Source organism: Lissotriton helveticus, chromosome 5_1 (assembly GCF_964261635.1).
Source record: "Lissotriton helveticus chromosome 5_1, aLisHel1.1, whole genome shotgun sequence".
Classification (NCBI taxonomy): domain Eukaryota; kingdom Metazoa; phylum Chordata; class Amphibia; order Caudata; family Salamandridae; genus Lissotriton; species Lissotriton helveticus.
The window spans coordinates 1,974,364,998-1,974,390,365 of record NC_136065.1 but is presented as its reverse complement, the minus strand read 5'-3'; the positions used below and the strand labels follow the sequence as shown (position 1 = coordinate 1,974,390,365).

The 25,368-nt window shown below is 44.6% G+C and overlaps 1 protein-coding gene across 1 annotated transcript in view; it reads right to left on the bottom strand.

Moving 5' to 3' along the window:
- Positions 1 to 2,638: 2,638 nt before the first annotated feature.
- ERBB2 (erb-b2 receptor tyrosine kinase 2) overlaps positions 2,639 to 25,368 on the bottom strand; it is a 408,618-nt gene continuing 385,888 nt past the window's right edge. The window contains exons 22-27 of the mRNA XM_078645660.1: positions 24,543 to 24,618; positions 24,019 to 24,165; positions 20,061 to 20,158; positions 15,824 to 15,994; positions 11,885 to 12,170; positions 2,639 to 3,834 (exon numbers count right to left, since the gene is read on the bottom strand). Of these exons, the coding sequence (XP_078501786.1) occupies positions 3,464 to 3,834; positions 11,885 to 12,170; positions 15,824 to 15,994; positions 20,061 to 20,158; positions 24,019 to 24,165; positions 24,543 to 24,618 (1,149 nt within the window). The 3' untranslated portion in view covers positions 2,639 to 3,463. The remainder of the gene's footprint in view (positions 3,835 to 11,884; positions 12,171 to 15,823; positions 15,995 to 20,060; positions 20,159 to 24,018; positions 24,166 to 24,542; positions 24,619 to 25,368) is intronic.

Below are 25,368 nucleotides of genomic sequence, written 5' to 3'. Positions count from 1 at the left end.
CCAGATTTTACGCCCACACTCTATCGAGGATCCTTCACAGATTGGGTCATAGGGGAAAGCAGAATACCACAAGACCTCTTCCAAAGTGAATCCATAAAGTCCTTTACACAAGGCATGTTCCGTCTTCCAGACACCGCCAGACATCAATACTTCCAACTAGGTCACTGGGCCTGGCTTCCTTCCAAGTCCTCAGTCGCTACACGTCCCCTCACCCCTTTCAAATCCCCTGTCTGCAATTTTGAGGGCACACATCGGCTAGTATCCAAGACCTATGCTGTGTTACAGCAATCCTCCAGCGTCCAATCCAGCCATTTATACCAAAGAACATGGGAAGCAGATTGCCCCATGACATTATAAGCAAACAGTGGGAAATCTTGTTGCGTGACATCCCAAAGATTTATAGGAGCATCGCCAGCAAAAAACGGCCTACAAAATCCTATTACTATACCCCAACCCGCCTTCACCCATCTACCCAAATGTATGGCCAAATTGTTGGCTGTGGGGTTGTCAAGGGAGACTTTTAGCATATATGGTGGACCTGTCTGCTCATTGCTCTCTTTTGGAAGGTAATCTTGAGTCACATCAAACACACCCTGACTTCTCTGATCCCAACCGACGATAGCATTGTTATCCTAGGACTACGTTCCCCGGCACTTAAAGCAATGACCTATTCAGACTGGTACCTAATTCAACATATGATGGGTGCAGCCAAACAACTAATTGCACTAGCCTAGAAATCCCCCCAAACCACCCCTATAGCCTCTTGGTACACAAAGCTTTGGCATACCTTAGCATAAAAACAGCTCACCCACAAACTTGCAAAAATTCCTGCGCTCTGGCAGCCTCTCATTGACTACATGTCCAGACTTGAGAACTTCCACTTCCAACTGCCTCGTCTTCGCACCTTCCACTTATTTGATTAGGCAGACTGGTGGACGAGGATCATACTTAGGCCCCCCTAACGATTTGGTTGATAGAGGAACCCCTGCTCCTGAGATAGTATTCTTACCTTAGTGTCTTCCCGCTATCACCCCTTCCACGGTGCCATTTTGCGACTAGCCCAAACCTACCCCCCACACAGATCTTTGACCCTCCCATAGATGTTATCATTGAATTGTTCTCCCTTCCCCTTCTTTCCTTCCCACCTACTGCCCCTCTACCTCCTGCTTAGAAATACAAACGTGTTCTTCCCACCTCCTTCCCTGCCCTTTCCTTCCCAGGAAGTTCACTTGCTTTCTCCAGAAGCTTGAGAAGCCCTCAGAAACAACAGCACTGTGATTGGTCTCATAGCCGCGTAAATACTCTTGCATAATAGATTTTTGACTACCCTTCTTGGGTTTCTGTAATATTTACTCAAAAATCCAATCAAATTGATTTTGAGATAAAAAAAAAAGTAGAGGATGAGTTTGATTTTCAGTAGATTATTGTTTAAGAGTATGCAAGGTTTTGATGTTTGTGGTGTTGTCATTTAACCTTGACTTGCAGGCAAAAGCGTTCAAAGTTATTTTAGGGAGGAGCAGAAATGTGCTTCCCTTGGAATTCTTGTATAGCGGGTGCTGGTTTGCAGCTACATTTGGCTCAAGTGAATTCACCAACCAAGAACGTCATTGAATCTAGATCAATTAAAGTTCTTTTTGCAGGCTTCTTTTAGTGAGTTTAAATGTAGAAGAGTTAGGGGTTTCAGGATCTCTATGGGCTTTTTTACCAAGAGGTTGAACTCCTTATCAACTATCTTGAAAATTAGACGGCATCGATTATTAAGCGGCCTGAATTTGGCAGCTGCCTCTCCAGTATTTTTACATGCAGTATTTTTAAGTTTATCTATGACAAAAGACCAGAAGGTATTGGTTCTGTTTCTTGCACCACACTCTTGCGCCTAAAGTATTTATATATGGTGCGCAAGGGTCACTTCATTGTGGTGTTAGTTTGCGCAGGCCACTTTCTGAGACGGTAGTTATTTGGACAGTAAGACCCTACTTATAACTTTTGTGCAAATAATGGGTGCAAACTGAACAACCACTAGTTACCATTAGCATAAAGTGCAGTCATTTGTAGGTATTGAAAAGAGGGATGTGTTAATTATGTGCGTTTTTTAGAAATTTAAATTAGCATCGCTGTTGTGATCAGGGCTTAAGACTCCACTGAGACTGTGAGATGTGGCTTCTCCACCCAATCATTCTGAGAGTTCACAGAAATAATTCTCAGTGCTAAAGGAAATTTACAACCACCTTAAAACTACTCCAATAGCTCACATTGTCCTTGGCAAATACAAAGTTACATACATTACCTTCAAAAACACAGTCTTTTTAAAGACCCTTTCCCTCTAAATTGCCTCAGCCAGTATTTTCCTCTTACAAATTTGAAAACTGTCTTGAGCCTTGCTCAATTAAACAATGCAGCTATCCACCGCCAGGCCACCTCTTCTTATTTTGCCTGACCGCCGCTTCTTTTGCCCCATTGAGATGCTCCACTTAGTGTGCTGAAACACTAAATCTCTCATCATTCCTGCTTCGACGTCCCTTGTGCACACCTTCTCCCACCTCTCCCCCTATTTGGGTGTCTCTTGACAACCCTGTCTAGCTCGGGTCGCATGGTCTTCAGAAGGCACTTTGTGTCATAATTCGATGGTGGATCCCAATGAAAGCTGAGGCCAGAAGCCAAGGCACTTTTATTTAAGTCTCTATGGTTTCAGCTCAATGCAGTTCTGTACAACCCGGAAAATCACTTCCCAGAAAGGAAACAAAGGCCTTGCATCGTGTTAATAGCCCCACAGCCAGTGGAAATTTAACAGCACCAGTGCTTGGCACCATCAGAGGCTTAACAGCTGTCCTCCTGTTTCAAAGGCTCTCATCGGACTACAATACCTTCTTTCTCCTTGTAGAGACAGCTGCACCCAGTTGAGACAGATGACTACATTTTTACTCCCTAGAAGTCTTGTCTGAGCCTTTTTTTCTGGCTGAGCTGGATATATATTTTGGATCACTTGTCGCATAATTCACAAATCCATTTGCTTTTTGCCACATTCTGAGATCTCCTAAAAAATTGGAGTATGGGAGTGCAATGACCAAGTCTATATTGTTGCCTTTGACTTGCTGCAAAATGCCCACAGAGGTCCGACTGAACCCATGTATCACAAACCTCCATTACACAGGCAAAGTTTATCATGACTGGCCAGTGCTGGTGAGTCTACTAGCAACCAAGTTAAAACAGAAAGGAAAAAAGGGGAGCCACTCAACAACAAACACAGAAGTCATTCCACCTCGCCACGCCACAAAGTGAGCTCAGAGGCATTTGCAGGAAATGTCCTGTTCCAACAGGGGCCCTTATGGCACCCCAATCTTGATGGAGAAAGTACAGTAGTACCTAGTGTTATGCTACACATTCAAGCTGCCGTTGTATTCTGAATACTTTGTTAACCCCTCACATTAGCTTTGAGAGAATCCCACCAGATGCCACTTTGTCCTTAACTGGAGACATCATTTGGTCGACTGAGGGACTCAGCCAGTCCAAGGTACTCTGGGTTCTCTGCTGTGGGTGTTGTGAACCCATTGGTGCTGGCACCTTCCTCTCGACTGCCTTTGGTAACAGGTTCCTGATCCCAATAGTATAGGTTGTCAAAAGCCTGTGCTTGGGGGCTCGGCATGGGTCGGCTACGTGGAATCAGGTACTCAGGATTGTCCATGGCACTGCTGAATCCCAAAGGAGCGACATCCCTGGGCTCCCTAACAAGGCCATTTTTACTAAGCAGTCCCTTCTGCTTCTCCAGGGTTGACACAGAGGGTTTTTGATATCGACCCGGCAACGGTGTCTCTGCTTCACGCTGGTTCACATATTCTGTAAATATAAAGAAAAGAAGATATTGAAAGCAATTTAGTTGATGGTTGATAACCCTAAAGGGTTCTCCAAAGTGGCCAATAATGTGTTTCATTCTTTTTAAAATTCAAGTATTGAACACACTTTTGCCTTACCTACACCTCATTGAATTCACTTGTTGCACCTGGTAGACCCCATCCTGCACTAATATTCCATACTTTTTAAAAAATATTTCTTTTTATTAAACAGTTTCGACATACATCACATCAATTGATTACGAGCAAGCAACTTCACCGTTCCTTATTTCTATCATTAACATCAAAATACAGGTCACAATTAACATATTGGTTAAATCAAGGGGTTTCGAGAGTTTCAGTATTGATCTGCCAACAAGGAGCAGGACAGATATCACCTCTTAATTGATTCCAGGCTTCCCACACCTTACACCACTTCCAAGGGCACCCTCTGGCCATGTAGACTAACATTTCCCTATACTTACAACAATCTTGGTCTTCCTCCCACCTTCTCATTTGGGGCGGCTGGCTTGCGCCCCACTGCTGTGCTATGTTCCTTTTCGCTATCATGTATGCTAGCGTTGCCCATTGTGTAGTGTACGTGTTGTGATCTGTAGGCTCCCAAACATTTAGTATACATCTTCGAGCCTCTGGCTGTATGTCTACCACAGGACTTCCTGCAGTGTGTGGTGTATGTCCTTCCAGTATGATTGTATATGTGAGCAATTCCACAGAATGTGGATGAACGTCCCTATTTCCCCACACCCTCTTCTGCACTCTCCATTCTCTGTTATTGATCAGTATTCTATAGATGAGAAAGATGGTCTTTTCCCGGAGATGTCCGTCTAGTAATCTATCCTCCAGGGGGGAGGATTCCGGAAGAGTTGTGTTACCTGGCACCTGAGTAAGCAACGAATGCCGTACTTGAAGGTATCAATAGTACTCGGTGTCTGCCAAGCTGTACTGCTGTTTGAGAGAAGTCACCCCAGACATCTTTGATCTGCGAAATCCCAATGAGGCCCCACTTGTCAATAGTCTCCCCATTCTCTCGGAACTCCACAGTGGAGTAGCCAGAGTGAACTTATTGTCCCATTTCAGGTGCTTATTGGCTGCGTGCCATACATGGACGGAGTGTGCCGGCGTGCCAGTTAGAGGGAATCTACAGGGTCTGGCGTACAATGCTCTGCTGAAATCTCCTCCTGGAAGCAGCCATCTGTCCATGGAATGCCCAATAATATTTCTTTAGGTCGGGAAGACTAATGCCCCCATCGTACCAGTTGAGAGTTAACTTGGAAAACGCAATTCGGGGCCTGCCGTCTCAGAGGAGTTCCCTTTGGAGACTCTCTATTTCTTTAAACTAGGACGCTGGGACTGGGACCATCGTGTTCTGGAGAGCATACAAAAAATGAGGCAGGGCCATTATTTCGAAAAAGACTGCCCTTCCTAACAGGGAAAGGAGGAGGGATTTCCAATGTGCGATATCTCTTTTCAGCCTCTGTATGGGCGGTTCTAAATTACGGGCAAATCGGAGCTTTGAATTAAGCGTCACAGATGACGAGGTATCGGAAGCCATCATGCGCTATCTGGACCGGGCAGTTTCACGGTATGTTGGGCGGATCCCCTTGAAGGACGTAGACTACAGACTTGGACGATTTTACGGTGAATCCTGAATATTTTGCGAATATTGCAAGTATGTCGAGTAGACCAATCAGTGAGGCACTTGGAGAGGTTATGTAAAGGAGAATGTCGTCCGTGTACAATGATATCTTGTCTTCCCAATCCGAGGACCACCGCATTCTGCGGATTACTCAATCTTGCCTGATCAAGGCCGCCAGGCGCTGAGAGAAGCGGAGACAGGGGGCAGCCCTGGCGTGTGCCCCAGGCTCAGCAGGAAATCTGGGGATTTACTATTGTTCACTACCACTCAGGCCATAGGGCCGGAGTACAAAAGACAGATCCAGCTCATGAGCTCAGGGCCAAACCCTAATTTACTCAATACTACGAATAAGTAAGGCCACTCGACCATGTCGACTGCCATGGTGGAATCCAATGATATCCAATGATATCAGTATACCCAGCTCCAATATGGTGGGTACTCTGCCTAGTAGCCCATGCAGTCGGCGCAGATTGAGGGCAGTGTTACGATGAGGCATAAAGCCCGACTGATCAGGGTGAACCAGGGTATTCCCTACTTTTTAAAGACTAGTTGTGTTATATTATGTGTGTTTTGTTAAGCGCACTATCACCCGTAAGGGTATCCTGGTGCCCAGTAGGTGTGTGTGCCTAGACATGCCCATGGTAGGTTGGTTAACTAAAAAGATAAGTCTTGTTGAATTCAAGAAGAGAGGAGGAGACTCTGATATGGTGGGAGGCAATCCCAAACTTCAGGACTGATGTAAGAGAATGCCCGTCCTCCTGATCTGATTTTATGTATTCGTGGGATGTATATTTGTAGGAGTCCTGGAGGGCAGAGGTGTCTGGGTGGTTGGTGGAAGAAGATGAGACAGTTCAGGTAGGCGAGGCCTACGTTGTGTAGTGCCTTGAATGTGTGTAATGAGTTTGAAATGAGCACGTTTCTCTTGCGGAAGCCAGTGGAGCTCTCCGAGGTGTGGAGCGATGTGAGATCTGGATGGTTTGTAGTCTTCTAGTGAGCTGCTTGGTGATCCTGGTGTAGAGGGTGTTCCCGTAGTCCACCTTGCTGGTGACTAGGACATGGGTGACAGTTTTTCTAGTGCTGCTTGGGAGCCATTTGTAGATTTTCTTCAGCATCTGTTAATGGTCCTAGGTTCCTGGTGTGGGTGCTGGGTGTGTAGCCAAGTACGGTCAGCCAAAACTTGAAGTCCCATGAAGAAGTATTCTTGCAGAAGAGCACTATTTCTGTCTTGTCGGTGTTGAGCTTGAGACAGTTAGCAACTTCGTTAAGGCAGGTGATGAACTTGTTTCTTCTGATTGGGGTCTGTTCTGAGAGGCAGAGCATGAGTTGTGTGATATTGACTCCGGAGACAATTTTGATGTGTGCATGGGTGACGTCAGCCAGAGGGACCATGTATGCGTTGAAGAGGGTGGGTCTGAGCAATAAACCTTGAGGCACTCCACAGATGAGTTTTGCAGACTTCTGACGAGTAAGGTGCCAGGCTGATAGCTTGTGTTATATCCATTAAGAAGATTCAGCAGAAAGCAGGTCCTTGAATGGCAATCTCATGCAGGAGCCTGATGAGGATCGGGTGTGAGACCATGTCAAATGCTACCGAGAGGTCTCTAAGAATTAGGGCTTCCATGTCTCCCCTGTCAAGGATCATGCAGATGTCATCTGTGGTGCGAGGAGTGCGGTTTCTGAACTGTGGTTGGGCCTGAAGCCGTACTGCATGGCGTGGAGGAGCTGGTGGTTATTGAGGCATTGCTTCACCATGAGTCAAGTACAAATGCAATGCATGTATTCAGGAATAAGGTTAGAATCAGGCCCTATGATAGGGAAGAAAGCTCTGTTTCTGTTTTTTTTCTCCTATTTCCATTTAAAAGAATACAAATGTAAATATAATGATGACCATGCAGAATGAGGCCCTGATTTTGAGTTTGACAGGCAGGATGCTTGTCACAAATGAGTATCCTGCCTACCACATTGGCCCTCTATTTTGAGTTGGGCGGACTGTCATTTTTCCCATTGTAGTGCCCCTGCTGGTTCTGCCAGTGGAAAACCTACACCAGTTGGGCTGTGGATGTAGTTGCAAGTGACAATCCGCATTTAGTCTGATGTATTTTGTTTTTCACTTCAGTACCGGGAGGTCTGAACAAAAAATATTAACAAGCATTGGCATAGCCAATAGGTCTTGCTTTTGGGACCTTATACGTATTTAGTTATGCAGCACAATATCCTTGGTGCACCAACATGAACTGTTGCATGGTTAAACACTTATAAGGTCCCAAAGGCGAGACCTATTGGCCATGCCAATGCTTGTTCTGTGGGTGACTGAGTCACTCAGACCTATTGCTTTCATTTCAACAAAAGAGCGATGCTATTCCAAACAAAACGTCCAGGTTTCTTACAAAGTGCTCTTAAACTTGTAAAAAGGAAAGGATGTAAGCTTTAGGTTATGCTTCTCGGGGGCCGAAATTGTTCCCAATCAAGGACTTCCAATGAGAATCTTGGTTTGTGTACTGTGCTCGGGGTGCTCAGTTGAGACTGCATTCTTTCAGTGTAATCACGTCGCCAAGAATCGCGGCTCCTTTATTTACTGCGACCATAAAAGTAACCAAGGGACTGTTGACATACTAGGAGTGTGTACACATTAGACTGTTACTGAAAGGGCAGGGCCATACCTGGGGCTGTTTCCGCTTGTTGCCGTGGAAAAGACAGGTCGTGGGAGACTTTGGAGCGTGGCAGTAATTTGGGGCAGATGGAGAAGCGCAGGTTCTTTATGTGCCTCAAACGGGGGATTGTGTTTTGCTGCTAGATGTCCACTGGCAGCAGAAGGGTGTGATCTGCGGGGAAATGGTCTGGTGGAGTTAGGGTTTTAATGCCTGCACAGGATAGAGCTGGGCTCCCATAGATACCAGGATCAGATCACCTTGAGGACTCTCATAGATGGGGGGGGCAGATTTAGACAAAGGCCTAGCCCACAAGTGGGGATTTAAAGGGTTGCAATACCACATTTTATACAAATTTAGCAACAGCAGCTTTTGATGTTGAAGAAGCTCTTGATGAGAAAGCCAAGAAGATCCTATTAGGTGCAGAAAAAAGCTTTCAAGAGGGTCTCCTGGTCAGCCTGATGGACAACTCTAAATAGCATGGCTGTGATATTTTCCTCATTAGAACTCATCTACTTTACACAGGCAGCTCAGCTCATCTTTGCTGTAGTGGATCTTTACAGAAGAAATCTCCACACTGTGTAGTACATGTAGCAACGCCCATTATTAATTTCCCCCTATCTGCAGCCATTCTTGAAATATCTACAGGAGTCTAAGGCATTTTCTTCTGTAATTTTAAACTCTGTAGAGATCTGGGCTGCCACAAATGCTGGCAGCATAGTGGTGTTCACTTCCATTCCAGTTTAAGCTATCATTGAAGCAGAATATTTTTGTAAACTTTCCAATTATGTATAGAACATGAGCAAGACATAAATCTCGCAGAACAACATAATTCCCATGCTAAGTGGTACATAGCTTCAATAATTTTACTGGGATTCAATCCTCCCCAACGTTAAAGAAATGGTATCCCTCAACTATAATAAGCTTTTCAATTTCAATTTTCAATTCATAGACTTATTCTGAACTATTCATTTATATTTAACTGCTACCTTATTAGGTGTGTGTATAGGCAATGGAATTAATCTATATAGTGATATAAACACATGTGGCAGGGTGTTACCTAATCTTAAATATTATTATTATTATTCGGCAGCATGTTCTTGTAGACTCACAGGTTTAAGGCATTATTGATACATGGTGGCTCCAGACATTATATGCTAATGTAATAGCTAGATCTGAATTTTATGATTCTTCGTACTTCAAGTGTACGCCTTTATCCATCTATTTCTCTGTCTGGAAGTGCTTTGACAATCACTTTTTGATTCCTAAAAGCTCCAGGCAAACTTCATTTTGGGACAATCCACAGTTTCCTTACTTTTCTCACGATCCTTTACTGCTATAATGGTCCAAGAGTGGATTGTTCAATGTGGGTCAATTATTTGAAGGGAGATAGACATCTACTTTTGAAGTTTTAAAATAGAAATATTCACTTACTTAGACTGCAATATATAAATGTACTCTAATGGCTAATATTCCAGCAGCTGAATGTAGCAGCTACTTAATTTATAGAATTATTCCATAGTAAACATTAAAGACAAATTGGTCGTGTTTACCAAAAGCTGATGAAGGAATCAAACGGATATTGTCTAAATTGTAGCACATCCACCTATTATAGCCACATGGGGCCATATGTGTCAAGCCAAATTGCATTTGCAAATGCCGTAATTCGCAGAATTTCGGCGTTTGCGAATGCAATTTTGCCAAAGGGTATGTATTAAGGCAAAATAAGGAATCACAAAATTTGCGATTCCTTATTTTGCGATTGCATTTAAGGAATCGCAAATGTTGCGATTCCTTAAATGCAATGTAAGAAGCACCAAAAACGTGCAATTTCAAGTTGGTGGTAATTTGCGATTTCTTTGAAAAATGCACTTTTTTGCATTTTTCAAAGTGCCATGTGGCGCACATACATGCCCTTAGGGTATGTATGTGCGCCATATGCACACACATGTAAATTGTCCTTATGACACCCTTGCAACCTTGAAATTATTCTCAATTTGCGATTCTCAAATTGCGAATCGCAAATTGAGAATAACTTCCCATTCATTCCTATAGGCCTCCTGGCCCATAGAAATGAATGGGAAAGTATTCCCTAATTGTGATTCACAATTTGCATATCACAATTAAGGAATATTAAGAAATCGCAAAAAAATTGCGATTTTTTTACATACATCCCTATTTGCAATTCTCAAATAGCGATTTCTAAAAAATCACTATTTGAAAATCGCAAATCAGAATGTTGATACATATGGCCCATGGTCTTTAATATTTATGACCAAAGCAAACCATCACAAGGTGATCCAAGATGTACATTTTTCTCCTCGGAGACTTTTCTCCTGGGTCTGTAGCCTATGTGGTGCTCTTAATGCTTACACAATTCATATGTTTGCCACCTGTAGTCAAATTCATTTATATTGGGTTCAAGTTTATTGGGAAATTAACCAGTTGCTTAGAATTACTTTAGTTCCAAAACCGAAGTTAATCATATCAGGAATTTCTGAGCACAAGCCATCAAAATCCACTTGGAAAGTGTTTGTTATGACAACTGCAACAAGAATTTGTATTGTTCGATTATGGTTAAACAGCGAACCCCAGCAATGACCATGTGGTGGTCACAATTGCTAGATATATGTTACGGAAATCTCATTTATGATTACCAAGCATGGACTTTATTTATGCCCTATTTAAGATAACCTTGTTCTGTTTAGAATGATTAATCTATTTATTTGGTTTCAGGGATGTTTTCGTATTTATGCATCACCTAAATAAGATTGGTAGAGTTCGTAACCCATTTAATGGTTTTCTGTAAGATTTAACCTGATAGTTAATGTGCTAAACAAATAGACTGACATAGTGATTACTTATCTTATTTTGAATGTTTTATCTTCCGGTATCATTGACATGTCTGCCAAAAATAAATACATAAAAAAGGAAGTAGGAAGGGTTAAAAATGGCGCAGGTTTGGTCACATAAAAGGTTCATGGGGAATACACAGAGACCGCACAACGTTCGCGAAGCTGAGCGAATGTCAAACTAATCTTCCAAATCAGTATAGGTTACCTGTTTCCTTGCGCAGTTTTCTCCAAAGCTAAGACCCCCGCATTCCGTGGGAGGCGCCTAATGAAGGAAGTGTCATTCTCAAGTGCCACACTGCACACAGCGCTGCGAAAGTGAAAGTAATCGCGGCGCCGCAAAAGTGAAAGTAATCCCGGCTTACTAAATGTCTCGCTGACAGCGCATGCATGCTGGTTCAGCAAGACCTAAAAATGGCCGCACACCCTGTGACAAAACTCACAAGGCTTTTTAAAAACATTTTTTTTAATCAAACTAGTAATGAGAGCTTCTCTTGACAAAACAAAAAGTTTACTGAGCAGTCGCCAACAACTTGGCAGAGACTCAGCAAACTTTCAGTGTCTTCAAAGGAGACACTGTAGCAGCGGCTCTAATGAAGGCCCAGAGTTGATCGCAGGGGTGGCACAGACCTCAAATTATGGTGTTCAGTAGTCTGCCAGACGGGCGCAGGTAATGATCACTGTCTGTAGTGTAAATCAGGCCGCAAGCCTGCAATGTATTATCCCCTTTAGTCTCACGCTTTCCCCTCCATTATGCTCTACCTGGTTTCTCTCTTTTCCGGCTTGTCCCTCTGTTATTTATGCTTTGTATGCTGGATTTGGCCAAGCATTACAAGACTGTTAGTTCAACTGATCATTGGGCACTTGACCAAAAACTGCAGGACTGCAGAGCAATCATACCTGGAGATTGGTTACGAGATGGCAGGAAAGGAGTTCCATCAGTCTCCAGCCCATCAGTCTCGTCGCTGAAGGGGCTGGTAGGGTCCTTGCTGTACCTCGGCAGGGTGCTGTTCTCTCGTGGTAGAGGGGGCCCCAGTAGTGCAGTTGGACTCGTCACATAATCTCCATCCGCAAACACATCTGAACCTCCACCGTCAGAGGTCTGCGACAGAGCTAGGCCCAGATACGGGCGCTCAGGAGACTCCGCAGTCAGCCCTTGGTCTTCAGGGGGACCTTCAGTAGCACTCTGGATAAAGAGACAGAAAAGTCTATCAGACTTCAGGAGAAGCATGAACATGCTCAAGGTAATTAAGCAACAAATGGATAGTATGTTATGGTATTAAGAAGGACCTGAATGGAGAGGAAACAAATGCAATGCTTGTAAAATATGTGCTGGATAGCAGAACTATTACTATCAATACAGACATCTTACATACAGACGACCTACCACTTAGGTTACAGATCTTAGATCTGTATCGTGACAATGCATATCCCTCAGGTTATGAAGATGACCAAAGACCTGGGTTCAAGCGGAACTAACGTTATGGTTTAACAGACATTACAGGTTCGAGCATCAGAGAGCAAGACTGTCACTCAAGTTTCACATATTTCCTCAGTTGAAGACAGTTGAGATATCCATCGGGGAGAGCTGTCAGTTTACACAGATCTTCCAGGGTCAGACCTCACATGTCAAAGCTATCTCTAAGTTCTCTCACATCTTACTATGCCAGGTTTCACGCATAATTCCTTATTTTCAAGGATATCATCCTGTGGGAGTAATACTCGCTGCTTCTTACCTGGGACTTCCTGCTGCAGTAGCTTCAGAACTCACCTAACGCTTAAACACATTTTTGCAATAGGTTGGGTGGATGCTGCTCCTTACCTCTACTTTCATAATATCCTGCTGCATCACTTCTGGATGTGATTGTTTGGGGGATGCTCCTTATCTATGAGGATCCTCTGTTGTGGAAGTCCCTGGCTAAGCCTGAATGTTGCTGTAGTTTGGGGCTGTGCCTTACCTCGGAAGGGCTTCTGGAGCGTCAGTTGTGGGTTGTTTTACGCCCCTTCTATAGTTTGAAGGACGCTGCTTAATTTGTAGATTCTGCTGCACTGCTAGGGCAACCCTCCTTTTCTTTGAGTTTCTCTGAGGGAGTTTGAGGGCTACACTGTACCATGGGGCACCTTCCATGACTGTAGTTATGGGGTCACGCCTTACTTGTGCATAACATTCTGCTACAGTAGTTAGGGGGGCACTCCTTATCAGTGAATACCATTCTGCTGCTTAAGCTAGCAAGCCCCTCCTTACCAGTGAATACAATTGTGCTGATGTAATTAGGGGGTCACTCCTTATCAGTGAATACAATTCTGCTACTGTAGTTAGAGAGCCACTTGTTGTCAGGGAATAGGATTCTGCTGCTGTAGGAAGGGGGCCACTCCTTACCAGTGATTAAAATTCTGCTGCTGTAGTTAGGGACCCACTCCTTACCAGTGAATATAACTCTGCTGATCTACTTGGGGACCCACTCCTTACCAGTGAATAACATTCTTCTGATGTAGTTAGGGACCCACTCCTGAACAGTGAATACAATTCTGCTTCTGTAGGTAGGGGGCCACTCCTTACCAGTAAATAACATTCTGCTGATGTAGTTAGGGACCCACGCCTTACCAGTGAATAACATTCTTCTGATGTAGTTAGGGACCCACTCCTTACCAGTGAATATAATTCTGCTGATGTACTTAGGGACCCACGCCTTACCAGTGAATAACATTCTTCTGTTGTAGTTAGGGACCCGCTCCTTACCAGTGAATAACGTTCTGCTACTGTAGTTAGAGAGCCACTTGTTGCCAGTGAATAACATTCTGCTGATGTAGTTAGGGACCCACTCCTTACCAGTGAATTGCATTCTGCTGATATAGTTAGGGACCCACTCCTTACCAGTGAATAACATTCTGCTGATGTAGTTAGGGACCCACTCCTTACCAGCAAATAACATTCTGCTGATGTAGTTAGGGACCCACTCCTGAACAGTGAATACAATTCTGCTTCTGTAGGTAGGGGGCCACTCCTTACCAGTGAATAACATTCTGCTGATGCAGTTAGGGACCCACGCCTTACCAGTGAATAACATTCTGCTGATGTAGTTAGGGACCCACTCCTTACCAGTGAATAACATTCTGCTGATGTAGTTAGGGACCCACTCCTTACCAGTGAATAACATTCTGCTACTGTAGTTAGGGACCCACTCTTTACCAGTGAATACAATCCTGCTGATGTAGTTAGGGACCCACTCCTTGCCAGTGAATAACATTCTGCTGATGTAGTTAGGGACCCACTCCTTACCAGTGAATAGCATTCTGCTGATGTAGTTAGGGACCCACTCCTTACCAGTGAATAACATTCTGCTGATGTAGTTAGGGACCCACTCCTTACCAGTGAATAACATTCTGCTGATGTAGTTAGGGACCCACTGCTTACCAGTGAATAACATTCTGCTGATGTAGTTAGGGACCCACTCCTTACCAGTGAATAACATTCTGCTGATGTAGTTAGGGACCCACTCCTTACCAGTGAATAACATTCTGCTGATGTAGTTAGGGACCCACTCCTTACCAGTGAATAACATTCTGCTGATGTAGCTAGGGACCCACTCCTTTCCAGTGAATACAACTCTGCTACTGTAGTTAGAGAGCCACTTGTTTCCAGTGAATAACATTCTGCTGCTGTAATTCTGGCCAGTAATCGCCTGTGGGAACACTGTGCTGAATTATCCTAGGGGCTGCATCCAGGCTTCATGGAAAATCGGCTGCGTTAGTTCTGAAATTCCTGGTATTTTGAGTCCATTTTGTTGTAGCAGTTTGGGACCACCTTTACTACTGAGAAACTGCACTTTGAAGAATAATCTGCTGCAATAGTTTTATGCCCGCATACAGGCCATTCTGCTGAAGTAGTTTGGACTTTTCACCTCCAAGAACATTGGGATGCAATTGGAATCAGAAAGCCGGTTTTGGGACAGCTCTTCGCCTTGGAGAACCGTCTTCCATGGTAGCCAAAGGGTAGCACATTCTCTTGTAGACACTGACCTAGTATGAGGGAATCCCTTGATGGTTATTGGGCCATGACAGGATTGGGGGCTGCTCCTAAACTATGAGGACATTGTGTGTTGCTTTTATTGTGGGTGTGCTACTTACCTGTGAAGACGCGTCATTCTGCTGCAGTGGTTTATTGGTACTATTAGATCTAAGGACATCCTACTGCAACAGCTTAAACCCTTCCATTACCATGAAAGTTTCTGAATTACAGTAGTTTGCGCCACCCCTTACCTTTGTAGAGGAGTTCTGCTACAATACATCGTGAGGTCTTTGATTCGCCATAGAACAGTAAGCTGCAGTAGCATAAAGCTGCTCTTTACCTTACAAGATACTGGACTATAGCAGTTTGTGGAATGCTCCTTTTCTATGCAAAGGAGGTCTGAATGGAATTATTTGGGGTGTTCATTACATATAAGTACATTGTGCTGCAGTAGTATACAACTCGTCTTCAACTTGGAACATATTGAGTTGGGGGAGTGTGAAGAAATAGGTCGTTGCCCATTACCTTTCAGATTCACCATCAACGGTGTAAGGTTGTGGTCTGCTACTTACCTTTGAGAACATTATGCTGCTGTTTTTTGGGGAAACTCTTTACCTTTGTGCAGGACATTTACAAGGGGTAGTTTAGGGGCATTCCTTACATCTAAGCATATTAAGAGTAAAAGAGTGCCCATTACCTTGAAAGCTATTGAGTTGTGATCAGTAATCATCACTAGCTTACCTTTCCATAATACAACCAGTTATGGTAGTTTAGTACTGCTGCTTCACTTTAAGGATCTAGTTTTGCTGTGTTTCAGGACCAATCCTTACCTTTGCAGAGGGCATTCTACTGCGGTAGTTGGTAGGCGTTTCAGGGTTAAAGAATCCCTCGTGCGACACCAGGTACTCGTCTGTGTCCACAATGTCTTGTATCAGCTCGTCCTCCAGGAGTGTACGGTAGAACCTGCTGTCCGGACAAGTCAACCCCATCTTCTTGTCATCCTAGACAAAGCAGAGTTTAACAGCCTTGTGAGCTCATACTAACTTCTAACCGCAGCACAAAATAGGTTTGAACCAGTGAAACAAGATTCTGAGTTGACAAGTGTGGACATAATCCTCAGAGAATGCGTCAAAGAGTGATACACAGCCTGGAGCACACCTGCGGCTGGGATTACTGATAAAACAGCTTTTCTGAGATGCCAACCTTTGGAGAAGAGAGGAGTCCCTCTGACTGGGAAGTCCCTCAATTACGCTCTTGCTAATGCTGGTTCAAGCCAATTTTCGTCTGGTCGTGTTTTGGTCTAATTCATTTAAATTATAAACATTCATTGTACATTTATTTTTTATTCTGTGAAAGAGTAGCAACTAAGCCTTATGGAGTGATGCCACTGATTGCAAATTGCTTCTCATGTACTCGAGGGTAAATGGCCCATCAAGACTGGCGTAAACAGCGCTGGTGCAAACAGCGGCTCAGGCCAGACTAGAAGTGACTCAAGTCTTCAGTATCATTTTCGTTTAAGGAGGAGAGCACTATACTCCTTCCACTAACATGCTTCGCCCCTCGCCCCCTTTACTGTTTGGATAAGGAGAGGAGCTTGCAAGAAAAGATAGAAATCTGGAGATTCTGTGTATGTTAAGTTGTTAATATTTTTTTAGTCCAAGTACACTCAAGGGGCATATTTATATCAGGGATGCGTCACGTTTGCACCACGCAATGTGGTACATGCGTGATGCAAACATCGGAGTCAGATTTTTTTAAGCCACGCAAAGCCACCTTGCGTGGCTTAAAAAATCTTGAGTACCGCAGCGCAAATCCCTGCGTTGCATTTCTCTGCCCTGAGAAGGCGAATTCCCACACAACTCCTGTGGGTTATGATGCACCCCCAGCTTTATAAGAACTTGTAAACCTGGGGATGCGTCAGAATCTTACGCCTTCCCTGGGGAAGTGTAACTAGGAGAAATATCTCTATTTCTTCTCGTTTCTTCCACCTTGAGCAGCACACATAGAAGCATACATAGTAAGAGGAATATGCCTCCCAGGATTTTTTGAGTGTAGGAAGGTACCCCTTCCTTCACAAATACAATCCTGCATGCAACACAGCCACCAGTGCCTGCATTGGTGCTAGGCAGCCCAGTGTGTGCCAGCGCAAGGGAAAGGACACAAATGAGCCATATATACAGCGCATTCCTGCCCTTTCCCTGCCACGCAGTGCAGCGCAGCACAGCAAGGTAACTTGCTGCTCGGCACTGCATGGCTTCCTCATAAATGAGGCACGGAGTTTCTTTGTGCAGTCTGAGAATATAACAGACAAAAATGTCAAAGACTCTAAATAGAGAAGTGAAAACAGATAAATATACAAACACTGTGGGGATAATTTAGCCCTTGACGGTCTTTACTCTATCCATCGGGACGGCTGAGGACATTACGTCCACCATCTAGATGGATAGAAGACTTCTATATCTTGGCCCACCAGCACCTTTGAAGGCACTGAAAGATTGGTGTGGAGCTACTGTCTTATAGATGGTCGTGCACCAAACCTTTTTGTTTTTTTAGAAACAAACTCACAAAGTGGGAGTTTGTATTAGAAAAACAAAAAAACTAATGGCACACATATCCTAAGAGTTTTCTTCCAGGGTGTTATGAGAGGGCCCTTATTGTTAGGTTGAGCCTGGGCAGTGCATGCGCTGCAAGGCATGCTGTATTCAGGTACAGCATAGAAGCTCCGCCCATTTCTCGCCCATCTTTTCAATTGGCTCCTGTTACTGTCCTACCGAAATCGTTGCTTTTGATTGATAAATAGGGTTAATAGTCCCTCCATGGTACTGCCTTGTCTGCATTTGTAACCTCCCATAAGGACAGGACTTTTTACATGTGTTTTTACACGGTCTGCTTTATCTAGTCTGTGAGCACTATTTTCTTTAATGACCCCAACGACGTGCTTTTATATTTTTAACAGTAATGGCTGCGGGTCTACTTTAACTATAGCGGTTGCGCTTATTTATGTATATAATTTGCAGTGTGGTCCGCTTCAAGTATAGGCGACACACTTATTTATTTAATTTGAAGTGAGATCCGCTTCAAGTATAGCGGGTGCTTTTTAAAATTTATTTAATTTTCCATTGCAGTCCGCTTTAACTTTAGCGGCTGCGCTACAGAACCTTTGTTTATAAATGTTGAACGCTTTCACTTTACTGTTGGCTGCCCGCCTTTCTTTAAACGATGCTCACTGTAACCTGAATACGGCGTGCTGCGTCTTAAGAAAGGGGTGCGGCCACCATTAAAGTGGTCTCGCATTTGTGAGCTTTGAGCTATTGGAATGATAAAAAAACAATGCTGTTTATATGGGTGTTGGTTTTAAAAACACATAAATAAAAGGCAGTCTTTTACAATGCCAAAGCTTGAACTCTCGCAAGACCTATTGCGTTCAAAATGTTTGTTATCTTTTAGTTTCACATAGCGGTGAAGCATAGAAAAAAAGGGCATCCGACCGTCCGCTCTAAATAGAGTAGATTGGAAGAGTCCAATAATGAGCAGAATGTCAACTGCATACATGTAAATACGGGTTCTTGCTGGACAGTAATGATGCAAAGGGCCACATGTAAAGATGAAATAATAAAAGGGAAAGGATAGACTCCTGTGGAACCCTCAAATTATTTTCCGGTCCGTAGAAGAACAAGGGGCGTGTCTAGAGCTTAAGTTCTACCAGACCTAAAGGATTAAATTCATTTAAGAGCTATACTCGAGCAGCAAATTTTGTAAAGCATGTTGTCACTGATGGTGACACAGGGAACCTAATGTGAACCAAACTGAGACCTACTGCCCACAGAGATCATAGCATCTTCTACCATGTCTTTAGCAGAGCAAAAGTGAAGTCCTAAGCAAGGCCTTCTATCTAGAAAAGATATCAATCTCTTCTTGCGATTTCTAGCAGAAAATATGGCTGACGTTGCAGTCCTCCACTTCGTGATCTGGATAAAGTGAATAAATATTCTTCTGATTGCTAATATGACAGGCCTAAAGAGGTCACATTTGCCTTTTTCAGTCAGGGAACAAGTAAAACTTCAGTCAGTAGCAAAGGTAGATCTCATGACCTGATTCAGATCATCGAGCAGCCAGTCAGAGCTTTAAGAAAAGGCAGCACCTTGTAGCACAGCTCTGTTTAATGGTCAAATATCACAGACGGTTTTAAACTGCTGAATACGTTCCAGTGAGTTGAACTGTTCTCTATATGTGTACTAAGAATTCACAGCTGAACAAGAGAAGATATTAAAAACTTAAATTAATCAAAAATAGACCACCCAGAACCCCCAGACCTGGACTGGGATACCAGCTGACTTAGCAAATGCATTCATTGCAAGTGCGAAGCTGCTTCCGGGTACTGGTTCTCCAACAGATGAAGGGCTCTGTATCATTGAGGGATTCATTGCCAACTCTGAATAAAATGTGTTTCACCTGGACTCATAAACCTTGAAGTTCCTGCGATCTCTAGGTATTGTAGGGGACCAGAAATATGTTTCAGGGACTTCAAAAAAACGGTACGTCTTTGGGTAAACAGTGGCGTTGTGGGTTCTACAGGCCAAATAAAACCATACACATTAATTGTTCAATGTGAAGCAAAGGATGCTGAGAAAAGACATTATGAAAATCACGGAAAAGACACTGGACAGTACTAGCAATGAGAATGCAAAGGTGTAACTACAGACCATGTATGATCAGTGTAGTAGGATGTGGTAACAGGGACAGCCTGGATGGGCCTTTCTAAGCAACAAGGTCTACATTTTTAGATAAAGGGCATACAGTCCACAAGTCTTAAGAACATAAGCTCTATATTATCTGTGGTATGAGTCACAACCCCTCCCACAAACCTGTCAGTGCACTCCCACATAGGCCGGGCCCTACTCACACCTGCCAGCACACCTTTGACATGCTCCTCAATCTGCGACATACTGTATCTCCAAGTACCCACTCAAATCTCAGCACCCACTGTCACACACACCACCTAGCAACATCCACCTTCATCAGCACTCACCCTCACCCCACAGAGATGCTGGGTATACTCTTTCTTACCTGGATGACAATGAAGCGTGATGGGTCTCGTGCCATGCGGGAAAATTCAGTCACCAGCTCTCGAAACTTAGGACGACATTCGGAATCTATCATCCAACCTTGAGGAGAATAACAGCACAAGCTACCATGGTTAAAACTGTACAGGTTCTGTCCAGTAGTATAAAGCTCTGTTTCCTCATGTTGAGAGCAAGTATTTTACTTCGGGCGGGATTACAAGATCTGCGATTTATCCCCTTTAAATAGGGTTGGGTAACTTCTGGGACAGCGGTATCAACATGTGTAGGAAGTTGGCTCTTTACATGATATATCAAAATGAGATATATTGTGCAAAGAATCCAGGGGTTCCCTTATGAGTGGAAAGGGGTTTGCTATAGCAATCCCAACGTGCTCTTCTAGGGATTAATGTGGAAGAGGAGCCCTCGGCTTATCTGAGAGGAGTGAAAGACATCCGAAAATACACACAACAATAAATAAATTATACACACGACTCAAGAAGGAGATCCGCAACAATTTATAAAAATAGCAAGTATCTTTATATATGTTTAGGCACCAGAAACAATTAGTTCAGGTAAGTATATTTTAAAATAGAAATTATTTTCAGTTCAAAAAGTTGACAGTGCAATTTCTAGAAGCTGCAATGTTATCTTATGGGAGGAAAGGTCAACGTGGCATTCAAGTACAGTACAGCGACTTACAGGACCAATCTTCAGAAGTTAAGGTGAGTGGTGGGCAAGGTCAAAGGCAGCACCAGTAGAACACCACCAGTGGCACTAGGGCTCCTGGGTTGCAGGGGCTCAAAACAGCATTGCCCAATCAGGTTGGGCACGCCTACCTGACTAGCTAATTTTCCCTCCTGTTGAGGGCTACGGTGAGGGTAGCCAGATTCGCATTTCAAAGGTGCCAACTTCTTTGTAGCTTGCCGGCCTAGGAAGGCTAATCAGCAGGCCATCCTGTGGGCAGGGGTGTAACACCCTCTTCCCAGCCAGGCTTTGTTCCTGACCTCCTTGGAGCAAAAGGCTCTCAACCTAGGAGGTTAGAAACTAGTCTCTGGTGGCAGGCTGGCAGAAACTAGTCAGTCAACACACCAGAAGCAGGTAGGTTTTATGGGGGCACCTCTAAGGTGCCCTCTGTGTGCATGCATTAATAAATACAACAATGGAATCAGCATGGGTTTATTAATACGAGATGTTTGATACCAAATATCCCTATCTTCAGTGAAGCCATCATGTAGCAGGGGAACTCGTTTTCACCAGTGTCCAGCACATGTTCTAAAATAGCATCCCTGTTCACTTGTACTGGCAGTAATAAACTGACCAGCACAGGGGCATATCTGTTCATGCAGGTCTGCCCTCACATGTAGTATTAGGCACCTTGCCTTAGGGCTGTAAGGCCTGCTGTAGGGCGTACTTACAAATGCTATATGCAGTGATAGAGGACATGGCACACAGGGATGTATGACATGTTGTGTTTTCATTTTTGTCTGCACCAAAACACACAACCTGCAGTGGCAATCTTGCATGGGGTTGGTGAGGGGTCCCTTAGGGTGGCACAATTTGTGCTGCAGCCTTGGGAGGCCCTCTTTAGTACCCCGGGCCTAGGCACTAGGGGTTCACTAACTAGGGACTTACAGAGGGTGCTAAAGGTATTGCCAATTGGGGGAAACAATTGTACAGTTTGGGGAAAGAGATCTGGCACTGGGGACTAGGTTAGCAGGGACCTAGTGCACTTCCAGTAGAAATCACATCATGTACCAGGTAAAAAGTGGGGGTGACTATGTCAACAAACATTGGCAAAGGTAATAGGTCTCGCCTTTAACAGGGAGTGATGACTAATTGGCAGAATGAATTTGGTTACAGAGTTGTGTTGGTTAGTAGGGTGGTGGTAGGTTGTAGTTGGTGGTGGTGCGGATGGTGAGGGGTGATGGTGAGGTGGGTGGTACCATGATGGATTTAAGGATAATCAATACATGGGCATGGCCTGGAAAACTCAGGCGACTGAAAACGGGCTGCGGCCAGGAGCTGGAATAGTGATCAGCCCACTGGATCTGGGTCTGTGGCGTACATCAGCCCTTTGTAACCCGCTGAGGCTGCCATTCATTCTGCGGAAAGGGGCACATGCCCGAACCCTGACTGCCTGAGCCGTGCTCCCAGAGACCGTGGTGCGACTAATTCATGGCGGCCTGAGGATGGTGAGGCGCCAACTCCGAGGCTTGGCTACTCTAACGGATGGTGAAAGGGCTGGCGACGCAGCCTGTGCGGTCCACGGGAGACCTCGGACTCTGAGCAATGGTCGGGAGGTCGCGGTCTGAGGGGGCCTGGCAAGGTGAGAGCAGCTCTGCGGCCTTGGGGAGTCTCACTAGTGCAAGACTGGGCCCTGTGGTGCGAGAGGTGGAGCCCCCTGATGGTGGCCCCAGCACGCTGCGAGGGGAATCCCCTGAAAGGGACTGGACAGCTGCGATAGCTGGCTGCGGCACACTGCACTGCAGACCTGTTTGGACCCTGCACTGCTTGGGAATTGCTGTTGGATATACAGCTGGGGGGCGTCCCTCGGCCTGAGCGGGGACTGCTGAGGACCTGCTCATGGTGCCCCGTATTCTCCTGGGAATAAAGCCTGAGGCGGCGGGTGTGGAAAGGCCCCCCCCAGATCACACTAAGAGCATGGTCGCTGGCCCCTAGGTGCTGCTCCACGGCTGGGCTCGCGCCCTACCTCCCAGCGGAGTAAGCAGTCCATAAGTGCGCATTGTTTCGACGGCACAGGCCCGCTCATTTCCCCTGCCACTCTGCAGCACTGGTTAATCCTCAAAAACAGAGCACAACAGGGAATTATTTGTAATAACAGGAAATGGGAGCTTAACAGACAAGCTAAGACGGTCTTGTGGAGGAGGAGGGGCTTTAGGTATGGTTTCTTGGGGGAGAAACAGACACGAGGGCGAGATTAATCAGGGATGGATGGGTGGGGCATTGAGATAATACCGCGCACCAGTGTTAAAGTGAAAGCGGGCGCCCGTGTTATTGAAAGCAGGAGCCCATGTGCTGCCTGCAGTGAGAGAAACTCAATAAAGAAAGAAGTGCTTACAGACTAAATAATAGGTATCGTGTAACAACCTAAGTAAAGGGGCCAGTTGCCATGGGAGTCTCCAAATGAAGACAAGGCGGTACTAAGGAGGGACTAACAAGCCTATTTACGAATCAGAAGCCAGAATGTAGGAAGGACAATGACACAAGCTAATGACAAATATGGGCGGGGCTTCTATTACCAACTCCACTACAAGTCTCACAGGGCAGCACATGCGAGCTGGCTCTAGGCTCGACCTAAAAAGGAGTACCTTCTACAACATGGATTACAGTAGGAATACTGAGGCAGCCCTGAAAAAATTATGACAGACAGGCTACTAGTAAAAACAAGTTCAAATCCTCTGCAGTTCCTAATTTCCGCCTAGTATTTCACCTTACTAACCTAAAGGCTATTCTGGCAGTTATCAGCCCCACCAGAATTAGACAAGACCTAAGTAAGGCCCCTAGTCTTGATTTTTATTGCAGTCTAATAGTAGTATTTTTGATTTTTCCATTATAAATGCAGCATCATTAGAATTAGAATGCAAAGCTAGAACAAATGCTGATCTGCTATTTATGCTGCACAATGGACACCTGAGCTCTTTGCATTAGGGTGAAAATATGTCTGCAGTGATATCGCTTGGAAGACGTGACAAGGAGGTATAGGTTGATGCCAGGAGCTCTTCCACCCACCTAAAAAGGTGCTGCCAGGTGCAATGAGAATATGTGTTTTGCCCTCTAACCCAAGGGGCCCCAGTTCACATCATCCACATTACACATGAGACGGGCATTCTTGTGAGTTTTACACATTTGGCTTTCCCTGCTATCTAAGACCACTTCTTATTAGAGCTCCCTCCAGCTTCTCACACCGGAGGGCTTTCTTACCACTGGTGCACAGGACTTACATTTCACCATGATCATGTAGACGTCGATGGTGCAGATGGGAGGTTGCGGCAATCTTTCCCCCTTCTCCAGTAGGTCTGGGATTTCCCGGGCCGGGATACCATCGTAAGGCTTCGCCCCAAAGGTCATTAATTCCCAAACTGTTACACCTGGGAGAGGGGTGTTGGGGTAAGAGATAAATGTGGTCAGGGTTAGCGGGTCAGACCACAATGTCAGCAAGTAGAGGTGAGAGAAGAGTGAGCCATGGGTAAGAAAGAAGAGAGGGGGCAGAAGGAGTGGTAGTAACAAACCAAATGGTGGATCGGGAGAAATAATAGTAGAGGGTAGGAAAACAACAAGGAAGTAGAAGAGGACAGACAGAGAGGGGAAATAAAGTTAAAAGTGAGTAAAGAGTAAGAAAAAGTAAGCCAAGAAAGAAAGAAGAGAAAACGTTGGGAACATAAAGAACAAAACAAGTGGAAAGAATTTGGAAAGAACAATAATGGCTCCCTCACCGTCGCTTATTGCAGGTCATACACCCACTTACCATAGCTCCAGACATCACTTTGATGAGTGAACCTTCTGCGGAGAATGGACTCCAGGGCCATCCACTTAATCGGAACCTGGAACACCGGAAAAAAGTTTCTGAGAGACAGTGGCTAAGGCTTTGAACCCAGAAGGAAGCAGCTCATTCTGTACTTTTTGAAAGTTTGGACTTAAATGATTATTTGGATAATGAAAATAAAATCTCAGTTTCTCGCAGAATTCCTCTTTACAACAAGATGTTTTTGAGAGAAAACAACAGTTGTATTTGACCGGACACAGAACGCTGCTATCTCAGCAACAGATTCCTGGACCACTGTATGAGCGACGGCCATACAATCATCAAGCGCACATTTTACACAATAGCATAACAAGCTAAGCACTTGCCATACATTTCTTACCACGCCTGCTCATAGGATACTGATTGAAAGCATGTAGTAAGCTTGCAGGCACAGCAAGAAGCAGCACTTGGGGAAATGGTCCATGCAGCATAAATCACTACATCAGTCACTTGATAAAGTAAAATTCTTTGTAATAAATATTCTACGGCTCATCAAACCATCTGTTTTATTTGAATTGTACCATGCTGAGCAGCATGGCACAATATGTGTGCCTGTGCTGCGGATTACAGTTTGTGATGTGTTGAACTGTACACATAGCATCAGCTGAACATCTGTGATGTGATGCGCTTCGCTGTGCAGTTTGTGCTGTGTTGCACTGTGCTGAAAGTTTGAGCTGTGCTGGTCTGTGTAACACACTTGAGTGTGCACACACACACAAGAATACTTTTAGTTTACTGTGGTGACCTTGTACCACAATGTTTTACTAAC